Source organism: Haplochromis burtoni, unplaced genomic scaffold, assembly GCF_018398535.1.
Source record: "Haplochromis burtoni strain Fernald_Lab_line unplaced genomic scaffold, NCSU_Asbu1 Contig_25, whole genome shotgun sequence".
NCBI classification, from domain to species: Eukaryota; Metazoa; Chordata; class Actinopteri; order Cichliformes; family Cichlidae; genus Haplochromis; species Haplochromis burtoni.
In genome coordinates, this window is record NW_024582386.1 from 793,857 (window position 1) to 811,095 (window position 17,239).

General features: G+C 37.3%; 1 protein-coding gene across 7 annotated transcripts in view; it reads left to right on the forward strand.

Moving 5' to 3' along the window:
* The window catches only part of csmd3b (CUB and Sushi multiple domains 3b), a 395,380-nt gene that overhangs the window by 244,034 nt on the left and 134,107 nt on the right, over nucleotides 1-17,239 (forward strand). For all 7 annotated transcript variants that reach the window (XM_014332163.2, XM_014332164.2, XM_014332166.2 and 4 more), the window contains exon 6: nucleotides 3,395-3,507. In XM_014332163.2, coding sequence (XP_014187649.1) covers nucleotides 3,395-3,507 — 113 coding nt within the window. The remainder of the gene's footprint in view (nucleotides 1-3,394; nucleotides 3,508-17,239) is intronic.

The window sequence follows — 17,239 nt, forward strand, 5'->3', positions numbered from 1 at the left end:
CACACACACACACACACACACACACACACACACACACACACACACACACGCAGAGATACACCTTCTAAAGCACCTGCTCAGCACTCTTGTGTTCCACTTTTTACCACTGTTATTAGAGTGTATTGGCACTGGATAATAGTGCATACAATATAATGCTCCTATTCATGCCTTTGTGCGTGTGTGTGTTGACATTAATGGAATGCGTCGGTTTCCAGAAGGGGACAAGTGAACATGAGAGAGGACGGTCCACTTCTCTTTCAAGACCATTCGTGTGTGTGTGTGTGTGTGTATACCTGTGTCTTAAATCTAACAGCCAAGGTGATAGTACTAAAAATATCTCAAAAAATGAAAATGCAATGAAAGAAAGACAGCACCTGTTGCTTGACACTACAAGATGAAAGCGCCATAAATCAAAGAACTGGTGCATCGAAGGTGGTTAATTGCCAGCAGAGATTTTATTTGAGGTTTAGATATTTAAAGCCATATAGAATCAAGGGTGTTTTATTCTGAACTGCAAAAGCATTCAGTTCCTCTAATGCAGTAGTGACCTAACACACTTCACTTTGCCAACCACAAGAGCCTTCTTCACCTTCTCAACCAATTAAGTGGTCTTATTCTCACCACTTGATGAAAGTGTTGCAAATTGGGTCCCATCTGGTAGCGCTATGTACCCTGAAAGCCTTGATTCAGCTTGCTTAAATGCAAAAAAGCTAATATTTTTAAAAGTGGTTCATTGAAGTCTGACATTTGATGATCTGAATTTGCATATACTATGAGTCAGTTAGGTAGATTGTATATAAATCTTAGGAGGGAAAAAAGACAAATAATTGCCATCCTTATAGCAATCAATGTGCAGAACCAGTACAATAGCAACAACTACCAACTTCAGTTTCAGGAAGTGTCATGATGACTGACTTTTTGAATTACATTCTCACCCTTTATTTATATTTTGCTGAAAAAAAAATAGGAAACAGGTGCAATCATTTAATAAAACCTGTACATGCATAGATGGAAACAAAGTGTATTAGGCAAAAACAACATTTGTACCATTCTAACAAGTCTGTACTTGCTATGCTTGCTTCTACACAGCCTGAACTCAACTGTTTACGTTTTCTTACTATTTCTTTAAGCAGTCCTTATGAATAATCCTTCAGGCTTCTTGAAGGATGTTCCAAGCTCTTCTTTGGATGACTTTATTCCATTCTTTGTCACTGCTTCAATAATGTTGAGGTTCGAGCTCTGAGTTTCTTCTAGCCAGGCATGTTTTTGCTTGACTGACAGCGTGTTTGGGAAGCTGTTGCCAATCAGACACTTTCAAGATATCGCAGGGCGGGATCAAAATCTGATCTATTCATAATTTCATCCATTTTGGCAAGATCGCCAACACCACTGTTTGAAATGCAGCCCCAAACCATGACAGAGCCTTCATCGTCTTTTACAGATGGCTGTAGACACTCACTGTTGCCTCACTTGACTTCATCTGTACATACGGATGACAGTTTAAAACGAAAACTTTAAATTTGGATTCATCACTCCATGAGCCACTTAACTTAATTTTTATACATTTTATACATATTGAATGAACGAAATGAGAACACATGACGTGTTTTTGAACTGGCTGCTGTTAACGTAGTGCACAAAAATATCATATAAATTGTATATTGCTTTTTTTTAAGCTTGAATGATGAATAATTTATAGGCCAGTGTTAAGATGGCTTAACAAGCAACATGAAATATTCTTCTGAAAATGGTCAGCTACAAGGACGGAACTGAAAATGAGTGAAAAAGCAGCCAATGTCCAAAGAAAGAAAAGACCTTCAGAAAGTCTGGAGAATTATTGCTCAGGACCATTTATGCAAGAAAATACAAGAACGTCTGCATCCTTGGAAGCATAATATAAAAAATTAGGGGTGATTCAAGACTTTCATACATTATATCCACCAGCTACCTCCTGGGAATTAGACAGTGAACAGTTAATTAAGAGCGAGCGAGGTACCCTTAAAATTCTGCAAGAGACTGTGTGTAATTCATTCTGCATCATTACACTCACCATAGGCTTTGTTCTCACTTAATCCAAGACAGCAGCAACACATACACGACCTTTATAAACACTGAATGAATTTTAAAATATTCGTGATCCTGTGGAAGTGCAGTCTAAAGCACAGTTCCTTCGGTTATTAGCTAATTGTTAATTTACTAAAAATGTTTAGTTTTCTAAATTGTTATGTGAAGGTTTTACAGCCTTCTGAAACTATCATCAGTCTGGTTTTGGATCAGCTTTGGGTGTGCAGCAGTGTTTATTTGGAGATCAGAGCTCCATCCTCTCAGATGAGATTTTCTATTTTGGAGCTGACTGGCCATCCAGTTTCCATTCACTGCAATTGAAGTTGCAGGCTGCATGTATTTTCTGTTCCCTTAATATTATACTGGAAACATAATATTTGGAGTGAAGTGCCTCATATTATCGCATTCAACCACTCACAATATAACCACATCTTAAAAGCTTTATTCTTAAGATCTTAACGGTCTTTCTTTAACAAAATGAGAAGTTGTAAAGCTTTGATGTAGAGTGCCAATTCCAATAATGTGTCATCCGCCCAAGTTTATTGTGTTTAAACTCATTGAATAGCAACATAATGCTACATTTCCACTAATTGCCATAATCAGTATCAGATAAATGCAGCAAATATATGCATGCATTTACAGAAAAAGAAAAGAAAAGAAAGCTGGTGGAAGCAGTAATCTATTCGTGTTATTGGACTAAACAGAAATCACAGTGATCTCTGTGTCTCAGGTATGCTCTGTTTCCAGGTTTTTCCAGGGGACTGTAGACAATTACAGGTTCTTTCAGATGAGCGAGTATAAAGCTCACGAAGTCCAGCATCAAGCTGATCTGATCTTCTGCATAAGCTGTGTTTGGTGTTAGTGCCGGGAGAATGGGGAGGAGAAGGGCTGCGTTTTCAAATCCGCTCCAACAGTGGACTAGACTTGGCAAATATTAGGTTTCGTACCCTACAGCTGTGGCCAGACATTTGTCCTTTTCTTAAAGCCAAGCACTGGTATTACAGTTATACTGCAGCAAAATATGGGGGCACAAAGCTAAACCAGGTGAAGCATGGTGTTTAACCTATAGCAGGCGTGGCTCAGGTGATAAAGTGGGTTTTCCACTGACCGCAGGCTTAGAGGTTTGATCCTAGTCAACTCCTGTGTAGAGTGCATGCACTGCTAAGCACGTGTCTGCACTTCTTGCCTAAAAAAATGACCATTTAAATTTCAGTCATACAATCATTCTGTGTATTATAGGATTAGGTGAAGGCTAAGGTATTATAAATGTGTCTTTGTATGGATCCATGTTTTATTTCATTAAGCATTTTCATTCTGTCTTCCTTTTTAGGTTGTCGGGCACTAACGTCCCTTCTCCTATCGTCAGCAACAAAAACTGGCTTCGGCTGCATTTCGTGACTGATGGCAACCACCGTTACCGTGGATTCAGCGCACATTATCAAGGTAAGACGGGTGAAATCTGATTATCTTCACAGAGATGATTATTTAAATGCACGCTTGCACGCACACACGCACGCACATGGAGATACAGTATATGCACAGGGTGTTCATTTCTGAAAAATGAAATGGGATGTACAGTGTGTGCATATCTCTGCCTTTAATAACAGCTATTTTCAAGGTTCTGATTTGGCCTCTTTTGCCTTTTTTTTTGGCATTTTTGTGTTTGTGTTTCTCTCTGACAGTTGGTCCCCATCATCCCTCCCTCAGATTCCCTCTAATTACGTTTGTTGACTCCAAACGTCTCGCCTTTTCTCTGTTACATTTTCTCTCACTGTCTCAATCTTACTGCCTTTCTCTCACTCTTCCCTGTATAGCTTGCTCTTTTCTGTTTTTTCCCCTCTTGGGTAACTATTCAAGTTAAGTGCACAGCTAGATTTCTTTGACACAAAAACCCTAACTGGTGGAAAACACTTGGAAATTCATTTGGCATAGTCCATGTCCCCCAACAGTGATAATGAGAGTCGAATGTGTGGAACAACTGCACACATAGGTTGGAGGAGATAGTGTTTTTTCTTTTCCTTTTCTAAATGTAAAATTGCTTTCCTTACTTTCCAGCCTTCTGTTGTAGTCTTGGATTGCCTCTACTACTTTTACAAAAAAAAAAAAAAAAAGGTGTTTTGTGCATTCAAATTGCTAGTCCGTTTTCAAAAGAGTCCATTCGACATCAAAAGATACACAGACTTTGGTATTTTATCTTTTTTTTTTCTGCACATGTGGCACAATTACAAAACAGTACTTGTTTCAGTTTGGTTTCAATTTAATAATAATGCATTTCAACCATAATGTTGAGAAACGTAATTATATTTTGTGATATTTACATATTTTATTGTATTTACATGTTTTATGTGCAAAGTTTAACTACTTTAAGCTAATCGCACGGTGGCAATATAGTTTGTCCGTGCGTCATTGCCCTGATCTGAGTGGGCAGCCAGCACACACGCATCTTGGTCATGCTTGACACTGGATTATTACTGACACACTGCCTACTCGCGTCTTTCCTCAGCACAAGTTGAGAACAAGCCCCCAAAATACCAAGCACACTCAGGCAAGAAAAGAGAAGGTGTGCGCCTAACCAAAATGCCAGCTCTCAGGAGTAGCGCTTGCTCCGTATACTAACTGGATCGTGTTTGTAGAGTTTGTTTGTAGAGGAGAAACTGTGTTTATGATCATGCCGCGAGAAGTAACAAAAAAAAAAAAATCAGCATGTGTCTGAATTGACACACTCGTACGCACTCAATGACACAATGCGAATGTGTCTGCCTCGCTCCCCTCCCACCATTTTTGTCACCATTTTTCCACAGTCAACTGTGTTTTTTTCAGACACAGTGATAAACACAGCAGTTTCTCCGAATAGCAGCCCCGGTGACCTTCTGCATGCTTTTGAACGAGTATTTGTCTGTCTTTGGATAATGTAGAGTTTGTTCTGCTCTCCCTGTGCACGCTTCCTGGCATGACGTTTAGCAAAGTGTTTGGAGAGTGGCATAAGCCAGCCCACCCATATGGGAAAGATATATATAAATCTTATAAAGTTTGTATCTGTCTTGTATGAAACTTGTATGAAAAGCATACAAGAGTGAAAACACATATAAGATCCCTTGAAAAATTATATAATGAAACGTGTATGTTTTGTATACTTACTAAAAAAATATATGAAAGTAATGAGAAAGTGCCACTTTCATGAGTAAATCATATATGTTTTTACTATTTCTTTTCCACATGGGCAGTGTAGCACTCTTGGTTAAAAGGTTGTAATGTTACATTAATCAAATCAGCTCAAAGCACGATTAATATAAAATAGATGCATGTCTGTGCATACAGGTGGCTGCTGAATGGGTTTTACTGTATTTTCTTCAAAATTAATATAGGATCGTAATTCATTTTAGCTTTTAATGCCAAGGGATTGAATAATTTACTACTTTATTTTTGGACATTAAATCTAAGAAAACAAATGTTTTTAAATTTCTGACAACCGCATGAATTTTGTAGTGCAGTGATTCCCAAAGTGTGGGATGGGGCCCCCTGGTGGGCTGTAACAGTACTGCAGCTGTGTCGCAGTAATTAAGTAAGTAGTTCAGTTTGAAATTACTCACATCTATTTGAAGTGACATATTTGTATACATTATTTATTTATATAAAAAATGTAGTAACATTTATAATAGGTGGTTATTTTGTTACTACACATTACTATTGCTCATTATGAAGTTATTATTACATAACTAGCCATTTATATTGTGTTGTTTGTGTTTGTTTTAATGCAATTTTCAAAGAAAATCCATCACGTTCTCTTATGTTTTGATTAGAGTGAAGATTTAATTTAGGATTGAGTGGGCCTCATGGGAGTTTCTGGTTTTTAAGGGGACTGCAGCACCTTTGACTTGAATGGAATGGCTGATGTAGTGTATTGGTCACTTGCAAGATTTGCAAGACCCAACTAACAGCTGGCCAACTAAACAGAGTAAAGTGAAACTGAATTATCAATTAATCCGCAATCTGTGGGTATGATGAGCTCGTTAAGTTGCATATGACCCCAGATGATACTTTACTGCAAATGTGGCTTGTATTTGAGTTTTAAAATGGTTAATACTGTGGGACAGAGGTGGGGGCATGTTTGTGATTTTGTACAAACTGTGGGTCATCGTGGTTATCCGCCGACCCCTCGCCCCTCCTCTCAGTCAACAATTCAAACATGGTTAAATGCCAAAAAGAGAAAAGACGATGGTATATTTAAACAGACATTAAGATTTAACTAAAAATTCTTAAATTATAAAAGTATTGTATAACAAGGTATTAAATAGAGTAAGTACAAGTAATTATCACCCCTTTCTCTGTAAAACATCTCTTTTGCCACGTTTCTTCCTGAATCTTCTCTTCTCTTTCCGTTCTTATCCATCGGTTTTCTTTCCATATTACTTGACTGACTGATTGACAACCTGACCACTCCACTTGAGATTTACCTATAATTGGTTTAATTGATCCTAATTAGTTGAAAAGGTTAATCAACATGTTAATGAGGGGTGTCAGTGTGATAAACGAGTTGATTAATTAGTGGACTTTTTAACAAGATTATGATTGATTGGCTACTCTCTGTCAGCTGCCAGTCATACCCATTACTTTGTTGCTTCTAACATATTAGCAGAAGGACGGGTTGGGTGGCTGAAACTGTTAAGTCACCTAAAGTCACGCAATGTTCCTAAAGCACTGGCAGATTTACTTCACAGGCTGTCCACATGAAGCTTTTCTTTCTTTGAAATAGAGAATATTATTTCTCCATGTAGAAAGAAATGATAAAGCATTGATCACATTATTGACTTTGTATGTTAATTTATTTTGCTGGCCTATATTCACTAGATAATGAAGATAGGCCAATATTGAGAATGCAACATTGCCAAAGGCAACGATTGGCAATGCTACAATAGTGATGACCTCCAGTTGGATTACAGTCTTGTGGAAGTACTTGCAAAAATATTTATGTATATCACTGCAATAATTGATTGTAGATTATTTGATTCAGCAATTTTGTTTTGTTTCTTGTATAGTGTAGTGTTTTTTTCCAGTTTTTTCCTGCATTTATTTTTCTCTGCTGTTGTTAAATTTACTCCTGGGGTGGTTACCAACTCATATTTTTATGCTATTATATTTTTCGTCTTTTTACTTAACTCTGCAGAGCGTTCCAAATGAGATGTTTTTCAGGTCTACAAAAATCAGCTTTTCTCCTGGAGAATGCATTATGAGACCCTTGGGCAGGGTTAGTTTAGTGTAGTGGCAAACACAGGATGAAAGCAGTTCAACATTACACTAAACGACTTAATCAACAAATATGCTTTTGCAGGCTTTTGTTTAGTTTACAAGACGCTGCTATGAGACCTCAGAGGTCCTCATTTGGCTCTGGGTGCCGCCAGCCAGTTGGACAGAATGTTTGTGTGTCTGTAAGGTCAGAAACTCTGCTCACAGAAGCATTCTCCTTCTGCTGCGGCCAAATTATGAGGTTCTGAATTAATAATAATCTCCTAATGATTTATATCCAACTTTGCAGAAAAGGGGCAGAAGGGTTAGAGAGGCACCACCAACAACCGACATTATAAAGGAAGAAAAGAGGAAGTCAGAGAGTGAGGATGGTAAAACAGTAAGGAAATCCAGAGGTGTTATTAAAACAAATTGGGAGGTAGAAGAGAAACAGAGCCGTGGGGAATCGGAGGTTTAAGGGGAAAAGTCTGGAATTACAGTGGGGCTAAATATCAAATATGTATAAATATTAAAATTAAGAATATTTTATATCATAAAGCCATAACTGGCTATTGTAGACCACTTCAGAGGGAGGAAGCACGTGTGTGTGTGTGTGTGTGTGTGTGTGTGTGTGTGTGTGTGTGGTGTGATGTGTGTGTGTGTGTGTGTGTGTGTGTGTGTGTGGTGTGGATTCGCTGTTGTTCATGCTTCTTGGACAATGGAAAAGCCCATTCATAAATTAGTGTATTTAGAGACGCAAAGCCTGCAGCTCCAGTGCATGGCTTAACCAAATGCACCAAGTTAATTACCCATTTAAATGCTTAATTGATGCTTCAGAATGATTCACAGTGGCAAGGTTTTGAAACATGCCATAGGCTTTATGTTGATAGACCTAAATTAAAGGAATGAACCATTTCAATTCACATATCTCACAGTAGAGAGTCTTCGTGTTAAAGGGAAAAATCACTTCTATTAAAATAATTTGCATTGTTTTTTATAGGTTCTTACTTTAATATATATTTTTTATAGGTTCTTACTTTAATATATTTTTTTCATTCTATTTAGTATTTACACATTTGCAGTTGTCCTTGTGATGTAGCTCAAAGCAGGAAATATTTGGAAATACTAAATAAAGTACTTTAATATTTGATATATATCAACCTTCTACCTGTGAGTTCAGCTCACCTGTTCTCGCTTGCAATCTAAAGACGATGTAATGTCCAACCAAATTTAGTCTAAATTTCTGCTCAGTCATACAGTTATATTCTGTACTATCAGGAAGAGTTCATAGCTGCGTGTGCCTGAGTGAAAACAGCTTATGTCATGGTTTATCTGTGTGCTCCTTACTGTCTCCTTCACAGCTAAATACAAGCATATTAAGTGTCCATTAGCATGTTTAATTGAACTTTGGTAATTATTCAGCTATGACAGCGTCCCTGGGTAAATGTGAATGCTATTTACCTCAGGACCAAACTGCCTTTAGAGATTTAGTTCCCCTAATAAAGAAAACTAATTTGCAATTTTGGCATTCGTTTTAAACATGCTGGACAATCCAAATGTAGGACTTTTGTACTGTAGTAGACGACATAAAATTTAATAGTTTTTTGCCCATGAGGGGAAGTGCATCCAATGTCATGTCACATGTCATCTTGGGACTCAAGATATGTACAGTAAGTGTCTTAATCTGAGTTGTTGGCAGACTAAAGTGTCCAACTTTGATGCTTTTGGCCTCTACTGTGGACTGTAGGATGTGAAGCTTTCCAAAAAAATCCACTGTGTTTGTCCCATTGCTACTGATTTAGATTTGAACCAGCATGATTATAAGGGTCTGTAAATAACTGGTTCTATTTACATTTATGAAATCACAGTATGCAATGCACCGATACCCAATGTCCAGAATATGGAAACAGCAAAAATTTTACATTTTAGTAATCAAAACGTATTTGTGTTTAATTCACCTTCAAGACAGTGGGTAATATGTGAGGTGAAACCATAATAGATGGTGATGAAATGGGAGGAGATTTGCTCAATTCTGCAATTACAGTTTCAAACCTTAAGACAGTTACAGTGAACAAAGTAATCAAGGTGGAGTTTTTTAAGCAGATTTTAAGTAGAGTTATTATTAACTTCTTGCAGTGTCTCATTTATTCCCCATATACAGCATATTTAATTAATTAAAAAGCAAAAAACAACAATACCTAGAAACTGGCAAAGACAAACATTCACATCTCTGGACATCCCTTCATTGCAGGGGTCTCATAGCCTACTCCCAGACCTTCTTGCTTAACCAGATTGCTGATGCAGTCCCAACCACTGCACCACTGTGGCAACTCTACGACAACAAAACGCTCAAATTCACACAAGAAATAATAAATAAGAGAACTCTTTTTCTTCTTCTTTGAAAATAGACTACTGCTGAGAGGAAGAGTAACCAAGTTTGCATTAGTGACTAAGTCGAAGAACTTTTCTGAAACCCAGCTGTTCCACTGTTATGTATTGTGACTATGGTTGAACATGCCATCTTCTAGATGTGACTGAGTGCATTGCAGTATGTTCTTACCCCCTAGAAATACACCCGAGGCTAAAGCTGAAAATAGGAAGTTCAAAGTCATCTTCCCTGTTAAATAAAAAAAGAACATGAGCAGCTCTTCTCCCTCAAAGCTAGAAACGAGTGGATCAGGTTGTCAATTAAACCCTCAGTTGTCAGTGGCCAAAGTGTTACAGGGAATTTAGGCTTTAAATAGATTAACTTTAAGAATTTTCAGGACCACGTGTTTTGAAGAAAAACATTCACAGTATAATAAGGTAAAAAAAAAAAAAATGGAGACATCTTGTGAGCCAGATGCCACATATGGTTTCAGTCAACCAGTGAGTCACATTTCTACTCAGCAATGCAGCCACTAAGGTACAGTCAGTCAGCCACAAACAAATGCATCAAATACAAAAATATGGAGCTTATAATAACTGCTTAGTTAAGACAGTGCTCAAAGAGTTTGTCAAAGACAGCAGCTAGTTCTACCTTTTTACATGTCTATAGACATAAAGTGTTAAGTCTAACAAGTTCTATGTTTACATAACAATAACGATGACAATGCTGCCCTTTAATTTCTAACATCTAAGTTTTGTACTTGATTGCAATTTGAAAGAAAAGCTGGGAAAAGTCATGGTGTTAACTTACTGTAAAGCAAATGGTCTTGTCATCTAAAACTTATTATTGCACAATATAATGTAATGAATGAATGACCAGCAGGGACTAGTTTGGACTGTACCACAGTAACAGGGCTTAGTAACATGATGGATCTCCACTCAGCTAACATATTAGTCCACTTCATATTTCCTTGCCACTTGGTGAATTTAAGTTAAAAGGTTTTTCCTCTACCCAAATATGAAAAATTTGAGCCCTGTTTCTTGCAAAGTTGTCTTTTCTAAATGTTGCATTTTCTCAGCAGGCTAAAAATAATTAAACTGTAATTACTCAAAACTGTACATCTGCCTAATTTATGCACAAGTTCTCCTTAATTTCTACACATTATAGAAATTAAAAGTATAAGCAAGGGAGTTGACATGGGTGTTGAGGATTTCAGGCCGAAACGGGGCTTAAAATCCAGCTGACAGAGTTATTAACATTGTCTAATAAACCTGTGCAATTAATGTTTTATAATAGCAGTCACTCATTGCACACCTCTACATCAACCTTTACGTGTTTCATAATTTTTTGTACATTCCTGTATGTAGTCTATCAACTCACCATGGCATAGACAAGCCAAGGTTTTTTTTTTTTTTTTTTTGCTTTTTATTTATTTATTTATTTATTTATTGGTTTTATTTTTATTTTGTTTTCTTTATTTCTTGCTAATATGCAAAATAGGCACCATAATGACTTTGTGCCATATCAGCCACTGAGAGGCTAAGCTAGGGGACTGCGCAGTTGGCTCACTCCTAGAAAAACAAATGATCCAGCTTCCAGGTGCAGCTGCATTTGATCATTTATTTACATGCTTCAGTAATCCATTCAAACGATTGCCTTGGAGTACCGAGCTACTCCAAGGCAATCTATACAAAGCAAGGGAGTTGACATGCAAGAAAAGGAAAGAAATGCAGCAAAAAAGTACAGACTCCTGACTCACTCACTCTTCACAAACAGGTGAATGTATTTTGTCTTCATTCATTCAAAAGCCGTCTGTGTGACAAGTGTGACAGACACATTAAGGAAACGAAGGAAAGTAGGCTACCTATTGTTACTGGCTTTGCAGCCAAAGCAGTTCTGTTTAGTTACTCTATTTTCAGGACATTTACTCTCATTCAACATTTTTATGATTTTATAATTTCATCTTAATAAATTCCAACAGCAGTAAGAACTTATAAAACATATAAGAGTCCTGGGAGCCCTTCAGTTAGCCCATTGAAACAAATTATTATATTATATTTCCACAATATAGAAACTAGCTAGATTCAAGTAGACTAATTGTCATTCACAAAGTTATCCATATCCAGTTAATCATATGTTTAATGTTGTCGGCGGTCAGCCAATCACAAGCCCATCGGCAAGCCATCGAGTGAATTGAATACTTGCCAGGGTTTCCATTTACAGTACAAATTTCAGTCTGAACAGTGAGAAGTAATGCCTGACTCTTATTAATGAGCATTAACATTTTAGAAAGCGAGGGTGGAAGGATCCTGACAATGCTGCAGTAGCTCCCGTTTTAAAATATCTTAAACATATAAGAAAATGTGTTCACTATATTAGGAAAATAGGTAGGTACACACAAAACAGAGGCAAAGCTAATTATTACTAAAATGGTCTGATTCACGGGGAAGGTGATCTGAGAGTCCATACCATACCATCATTTCTAAATGTGCTGCATACATGAATTTTCATTGTTCCTGCTAATTTTGCTTTGACATGCTCGCACCTGCCCCGATTCTGAATTTGAGTCTTTTTTCCCCTCTTTTCATCATTGCACATGGTACTTTTTGTTTTGCCAGAATAAAATTGACTATGAGTGCAGGGGTATCACACTGTTAATTGGTGCATTTTCAAATTTTTGTAATGACAGATTCCAAACAATCATAAAAAGGCTTCCAGACAACCTGGCTTTCCATACACTTCTGCCAAAATATGGCTAGGTGTGTTTATTTTCTTTGTTCCTCGAGATGCTCTATTTAGTAATGAGACGAATGAAAAAGCCTAACCAAGACTAGAGATATTTGTTGGAGGCAAACCACGATGCCACAGTAAAGTCTGTAGAAGGTTAATTTGGTTTAGAAGCTCTAATCAGCTCTAATTCTGAACTTGTGCAGCTTTCAGTAACAGTAAGACCCCTATATTCATGGCAAAACACAAGAGACTACCCCACTTTGTAGTCTGCAGGAAATGTTGTGCCTAGGTTTTGGGGAATTAGCCAGTTTAGCTTGTTTAAGGTATAACGTGAGTAATCCATGAAGATGAATCCTCAAGACATAACGGAGGGAGAGTGTTTGCGTGACTGCTCTCTTTGACCTTCCCTGGCTGTTTGAATTCTAGGTAGCACCTCTAAATCAATAGGCTGATTCTGCATCCAAAATTTTAATGTTTAGAAAGCATTTTTAACTCCTGCATCAGCATAATGAAAATGTCACACAATCTTCCTGTTTCTGCACTTTATTGGGATTTTAAGTCCAACCCCAACCTGTGACAGTTTTTTTTTTTTTTTTGCTACAAAAAATAAAGAAAGGCTATCCATTCTAGCAGGATCCCTCTTGAATTGAAATGTAATTGTAACCCAGTTCAATTCCAATTAAATCTGAGAAAACTCTGCAAAGGTGCATCTACCATAGTTATTTTTTTGGTTTCTTGCGATTAGCCTGTAAAGTGAATGAGGAATTTTGAGCTATCCTCCCTCCTCCTGTTTGTACTGTGCTGTAGAGAGATTGTGTCTCTGTACTTGCTTAGAAACAGCACCGTAATTCCAATATACTGTGGCAAGGCATACACTTCATTGCCTTTTTGCTTACTGGAAATGTTTAATTTTGTTGTTGAAGCACAAGATGTGCGCTATTTTACCTGCATTTCCCCTCCATTATTTGCTGTTGTTTTATAACTCTTTATGATTCTTTGTTCAGTCTTTCTATATTAAAGCTGTCCCAATCCAATAGGGAAAGTAAGGCCTCAAGCATAGGTGATGTTTAACAAATATTGAAGTGTTAAATTATTAATTAAGTATTCGGTTGACATTCTTCTCTGCACGGCTCTGTGCTTTAATGTCTAACCTTACAACTTCAACACCTGGCTGAGAATATGTGTGTCACTGTGTGTGTGCTAAGAGTATAAATTTGCGTCTGGTTTCTGCGTGTGCATGTGTGTGTGTGGATTCTCACCATTTCTGTTGTCCTCTGCTCTGTATGCAATTCTTTGGATTTACCAGTGTGCGTTCCTGTTTGTACAAATGTCCAGCTTAAGCTGACAGATCTGTCTGTTGTTTGACGATGTCTCGTGGCAGTTTGCGCGTCTGCTTAGATTTAAGCATATGTTTGTGTGCACGCCTGTTTGCCCGTTGTCTATGCACGTGTCAGGTACGAGCAATCTGTTTCCTTCCCCACGGCACAGCCCACCAATCACATCCCCCCATCATCTCTCTTCATTACGTATTCATGAGTTTCTGTGTCTGCAGGGCTGTGATTGGCCCTTAATGAACAACTGACGGCATTATCAGTCAGCCGGTGCTATGACAACAAAATAAGTCAATCAGTACAAAAGAAACTCCAGTCAACCCGTGGTGCAGAAACATTAGTCAAGTCTAGCAGTGAAACAGTATACCCCTCAGGGAGGTTGACATATTTGATATTGTTGACTGCATGGTACCTTTGATATGACTCTTGCAGTGTCTCAAACCTGCTCGTGATCAAGTGCACACATCTTGAAATTCTAAGTGCTCTGCATAATTACAGCCAAGGAAGAGGAGAGCATTTAGCAAATGTAAAGCGTACAATTTGGTTTTTGTGTAAATAAATCCCCAAATCCTTTTTCTTGTCAGCCTTAGCTTAAGAACCATTAGTCAAACTGAGTACAGAGACACTGCTGGCCTCAGGGGGATCATATGAGCTCATAAATCTATGAACTACTCCTTAATCATCTTTTATATTATTGTGGGAGCTTGCATTTTACCAGTGCTGGCTTTCATTATTGAGTTGGTGTTCTGCTGTTCCTGTATCAAAGGGGCTGTTAGCACTGGGGTCATTACTGTAAGGCTAGCTAGGAATGTACTTTGTTGAATTAATGTCAGTTGTTTGCGTAGACTCACTCTGGTGATGTAATAGTATTGCTCATCTGTGGTTACAAAATAGCAATTCTACAGTACTGATAATTATTCACGCCTTCTAATTACGCTCCTTAATTGAGCATATTCAAATTATTATTAACTAGGTGTAGGGAGAAGAATATAATCAGCATTACCAACCAACTCTGCCAAATCAATATTTCGATTATTTCCTTGTGCCCAGCTAATACAGGCAAACACTCAGGCCACCTATTTTACTTACTGTGCAATTGCTATTGTTATTAAACATATGAATTCAAATAAATGTTCTTCACATATATGAAAATTCAGCACTTAAAAATCTTATGAAGTGCATCATTAAATCTAACAATTTCTAATTACAATAGGTACTACTTCAATCTGTCTTGCACCATAAAGTTTATTTGCTGTGCTTTTCACAAGCGCAAAGCTCTGTACAGCAACACAGAATAACAAAGGGTAATATTATAACTTAAAAATATACTTAATAGCAACACAAATGCAAGATACAGAAAAGAAAACAACAGAAAGTTTTATTAAAAAAAATTATTTTCACTGCTTTTTAAAGGAGTCCTCAGAGTCAGCAAAGCGTAGTTGGAGTTGGAGACTATTCCAAAGCCTTGGCGCTAAAGACTGAGAGGCTCGGCCTACCCGGTCTTTTTTATTTATTGGTAATTTGTACATGTCAGCTACATCAACTATTTGACTTTTTATTCAGTGAGTTTTATTTAAAATTCCTCATTCACTCTCACATTAACCATGGGAACGTTTGAGTAGAGAAACAAGCACAGATACATCTATGTTATAAATCCTAGCTTTCAGTCTAGACAACGGTAAATGTTTGCTTTCCCATGCAGGTACATTAAAATACCCGAGATGAGCATCTAGTCCAAAGCTGGTAAATTCAATCAAAGTGCTCGATGCCTATCTGTCTGAATCATTGGCACAGAGACTCTCTCTGCTCCACACTACCAGTTTTAAGAACTACTGTAGGAAAAACAAACAGTGTTGTAGGTAACAGACTGGTAATGTTAAAAAAAAAAAGGTGACTCATTGATCTAGATTCTGCACAAGGTAGCTGTAGCTTTTCGTATTTATTTTTGTTGTGCTCAAGGAATAAAAAAAAAAAAGATTTTAACTTGGGTCTGAAAAGCATCAGGCCTACGTCACACCCACACAACATGGTTCAGTTGATTTTTTTCCTTCTCTTTTTTGTATATGTAGCTTCAGCATCTAATTTATTGCTGTGAAACTTAAGCTGAGCTCTTGGTTGTGCTTTTGCTTGTTGAATATAGTTTTCCATATATGAAATACTTTACTTCATAAATATGGTTTACATAAATGCATCTGCCCCTTCCATCTGTTGTTTGCAGTAGAGCTGCTGCTTTTAGGCTAGAATATTAACATGGGCGTATTTAACTTTGATACATAGTCACACAGGACAGGTTTTATGATGCATATTAACAGGGCTTGATACACTGAATGAATCTACATAGGGAAAAACAAATTTGACTTTTAACTATTTTTGGCCCAGACTCCCATATTCGGCTGCCAAACCGAAGAGGATGCATTTCAAGCCTGATTGTAAGACTTTGATCTGTTTTGCAACTTCCCCAGTTGTCAAAAGCAGCACGAGTTTGCCAGTTAATGTTCTTAATTTATGACAATCAGGACATTTTCAAACCTCAGTTTTATATGAAGGCAGTAATGCCAACTCTGCACTTTTATTGTTTCTTATCCCTTTTGTGTTTTATAATGTTTATACGACTTTTCTGCATCAAATAAGCCACCCAATGTCAGAAAAAGTCATTAAATCTTTGATGTCATGTCTGTATGCAGTGGAATGGAAAATGTATTCACTTCACTCTCATCATAAAATACAGCTGTTGTTCTAGAATATTTATAAAAAAAATAATGACTTTGAAATATTAGGAAGAGTGGGGGGTTTCATGAAAACACTGCTGATTATATTATATAAATAAAAACTATAAAATCTGCTTTTTTATCTAAGTGATAGCTGCTATTATATCAGATATCAAGAACCCCCTCCCTCCTCCCCACCCCACCCCCATCTTAAATAGCTATGAATCTGCTGTCAGGAATAATAAATGAAACTTTGTGTAGGTGGATTGCTGTGAAGTCAGTGTTTTTGCATTTATGTATGTGCGGTGCACAGAGGCAGCCCTAAGCAGCTCTGAGACATCATTTGCTTGGAGAAGTCTCATTAACGAGAGAATTTATGGCACAAAGTGTTCTAAAATTTAAGGGAAAACGGACATTTGTTCGTGATCAGTTTGACATATTGATACATAATTTAAAAGTCTGTCCTCCAGCAACCTCTTGCCAACCAGTTGCCAACTACATACTTTTCTCTAGCAACCAGTGGTTACATGGGGATCCCTGACTGGTCTTATGGCCTGTGTGTGGCAGATGTTTAAGTTAAACAATTATTTTAAGCCATTTCATCTAGCCCATATTTTTGTCTGCTGGTGTTTAGACTTAGAGTAATAATGTGTTAATGGCATGAATACAGTATTATTTTTACCCATCTTAGAGAATGTATTGACCATATTATCCATATTTTAAGATTAAGTAAGTGCTTAGCATTGATTGTAAATAAGGATTGATATCTCTGACTCTTGGCGTGGATACAACACTATCATTTGGAGCACTTGAAA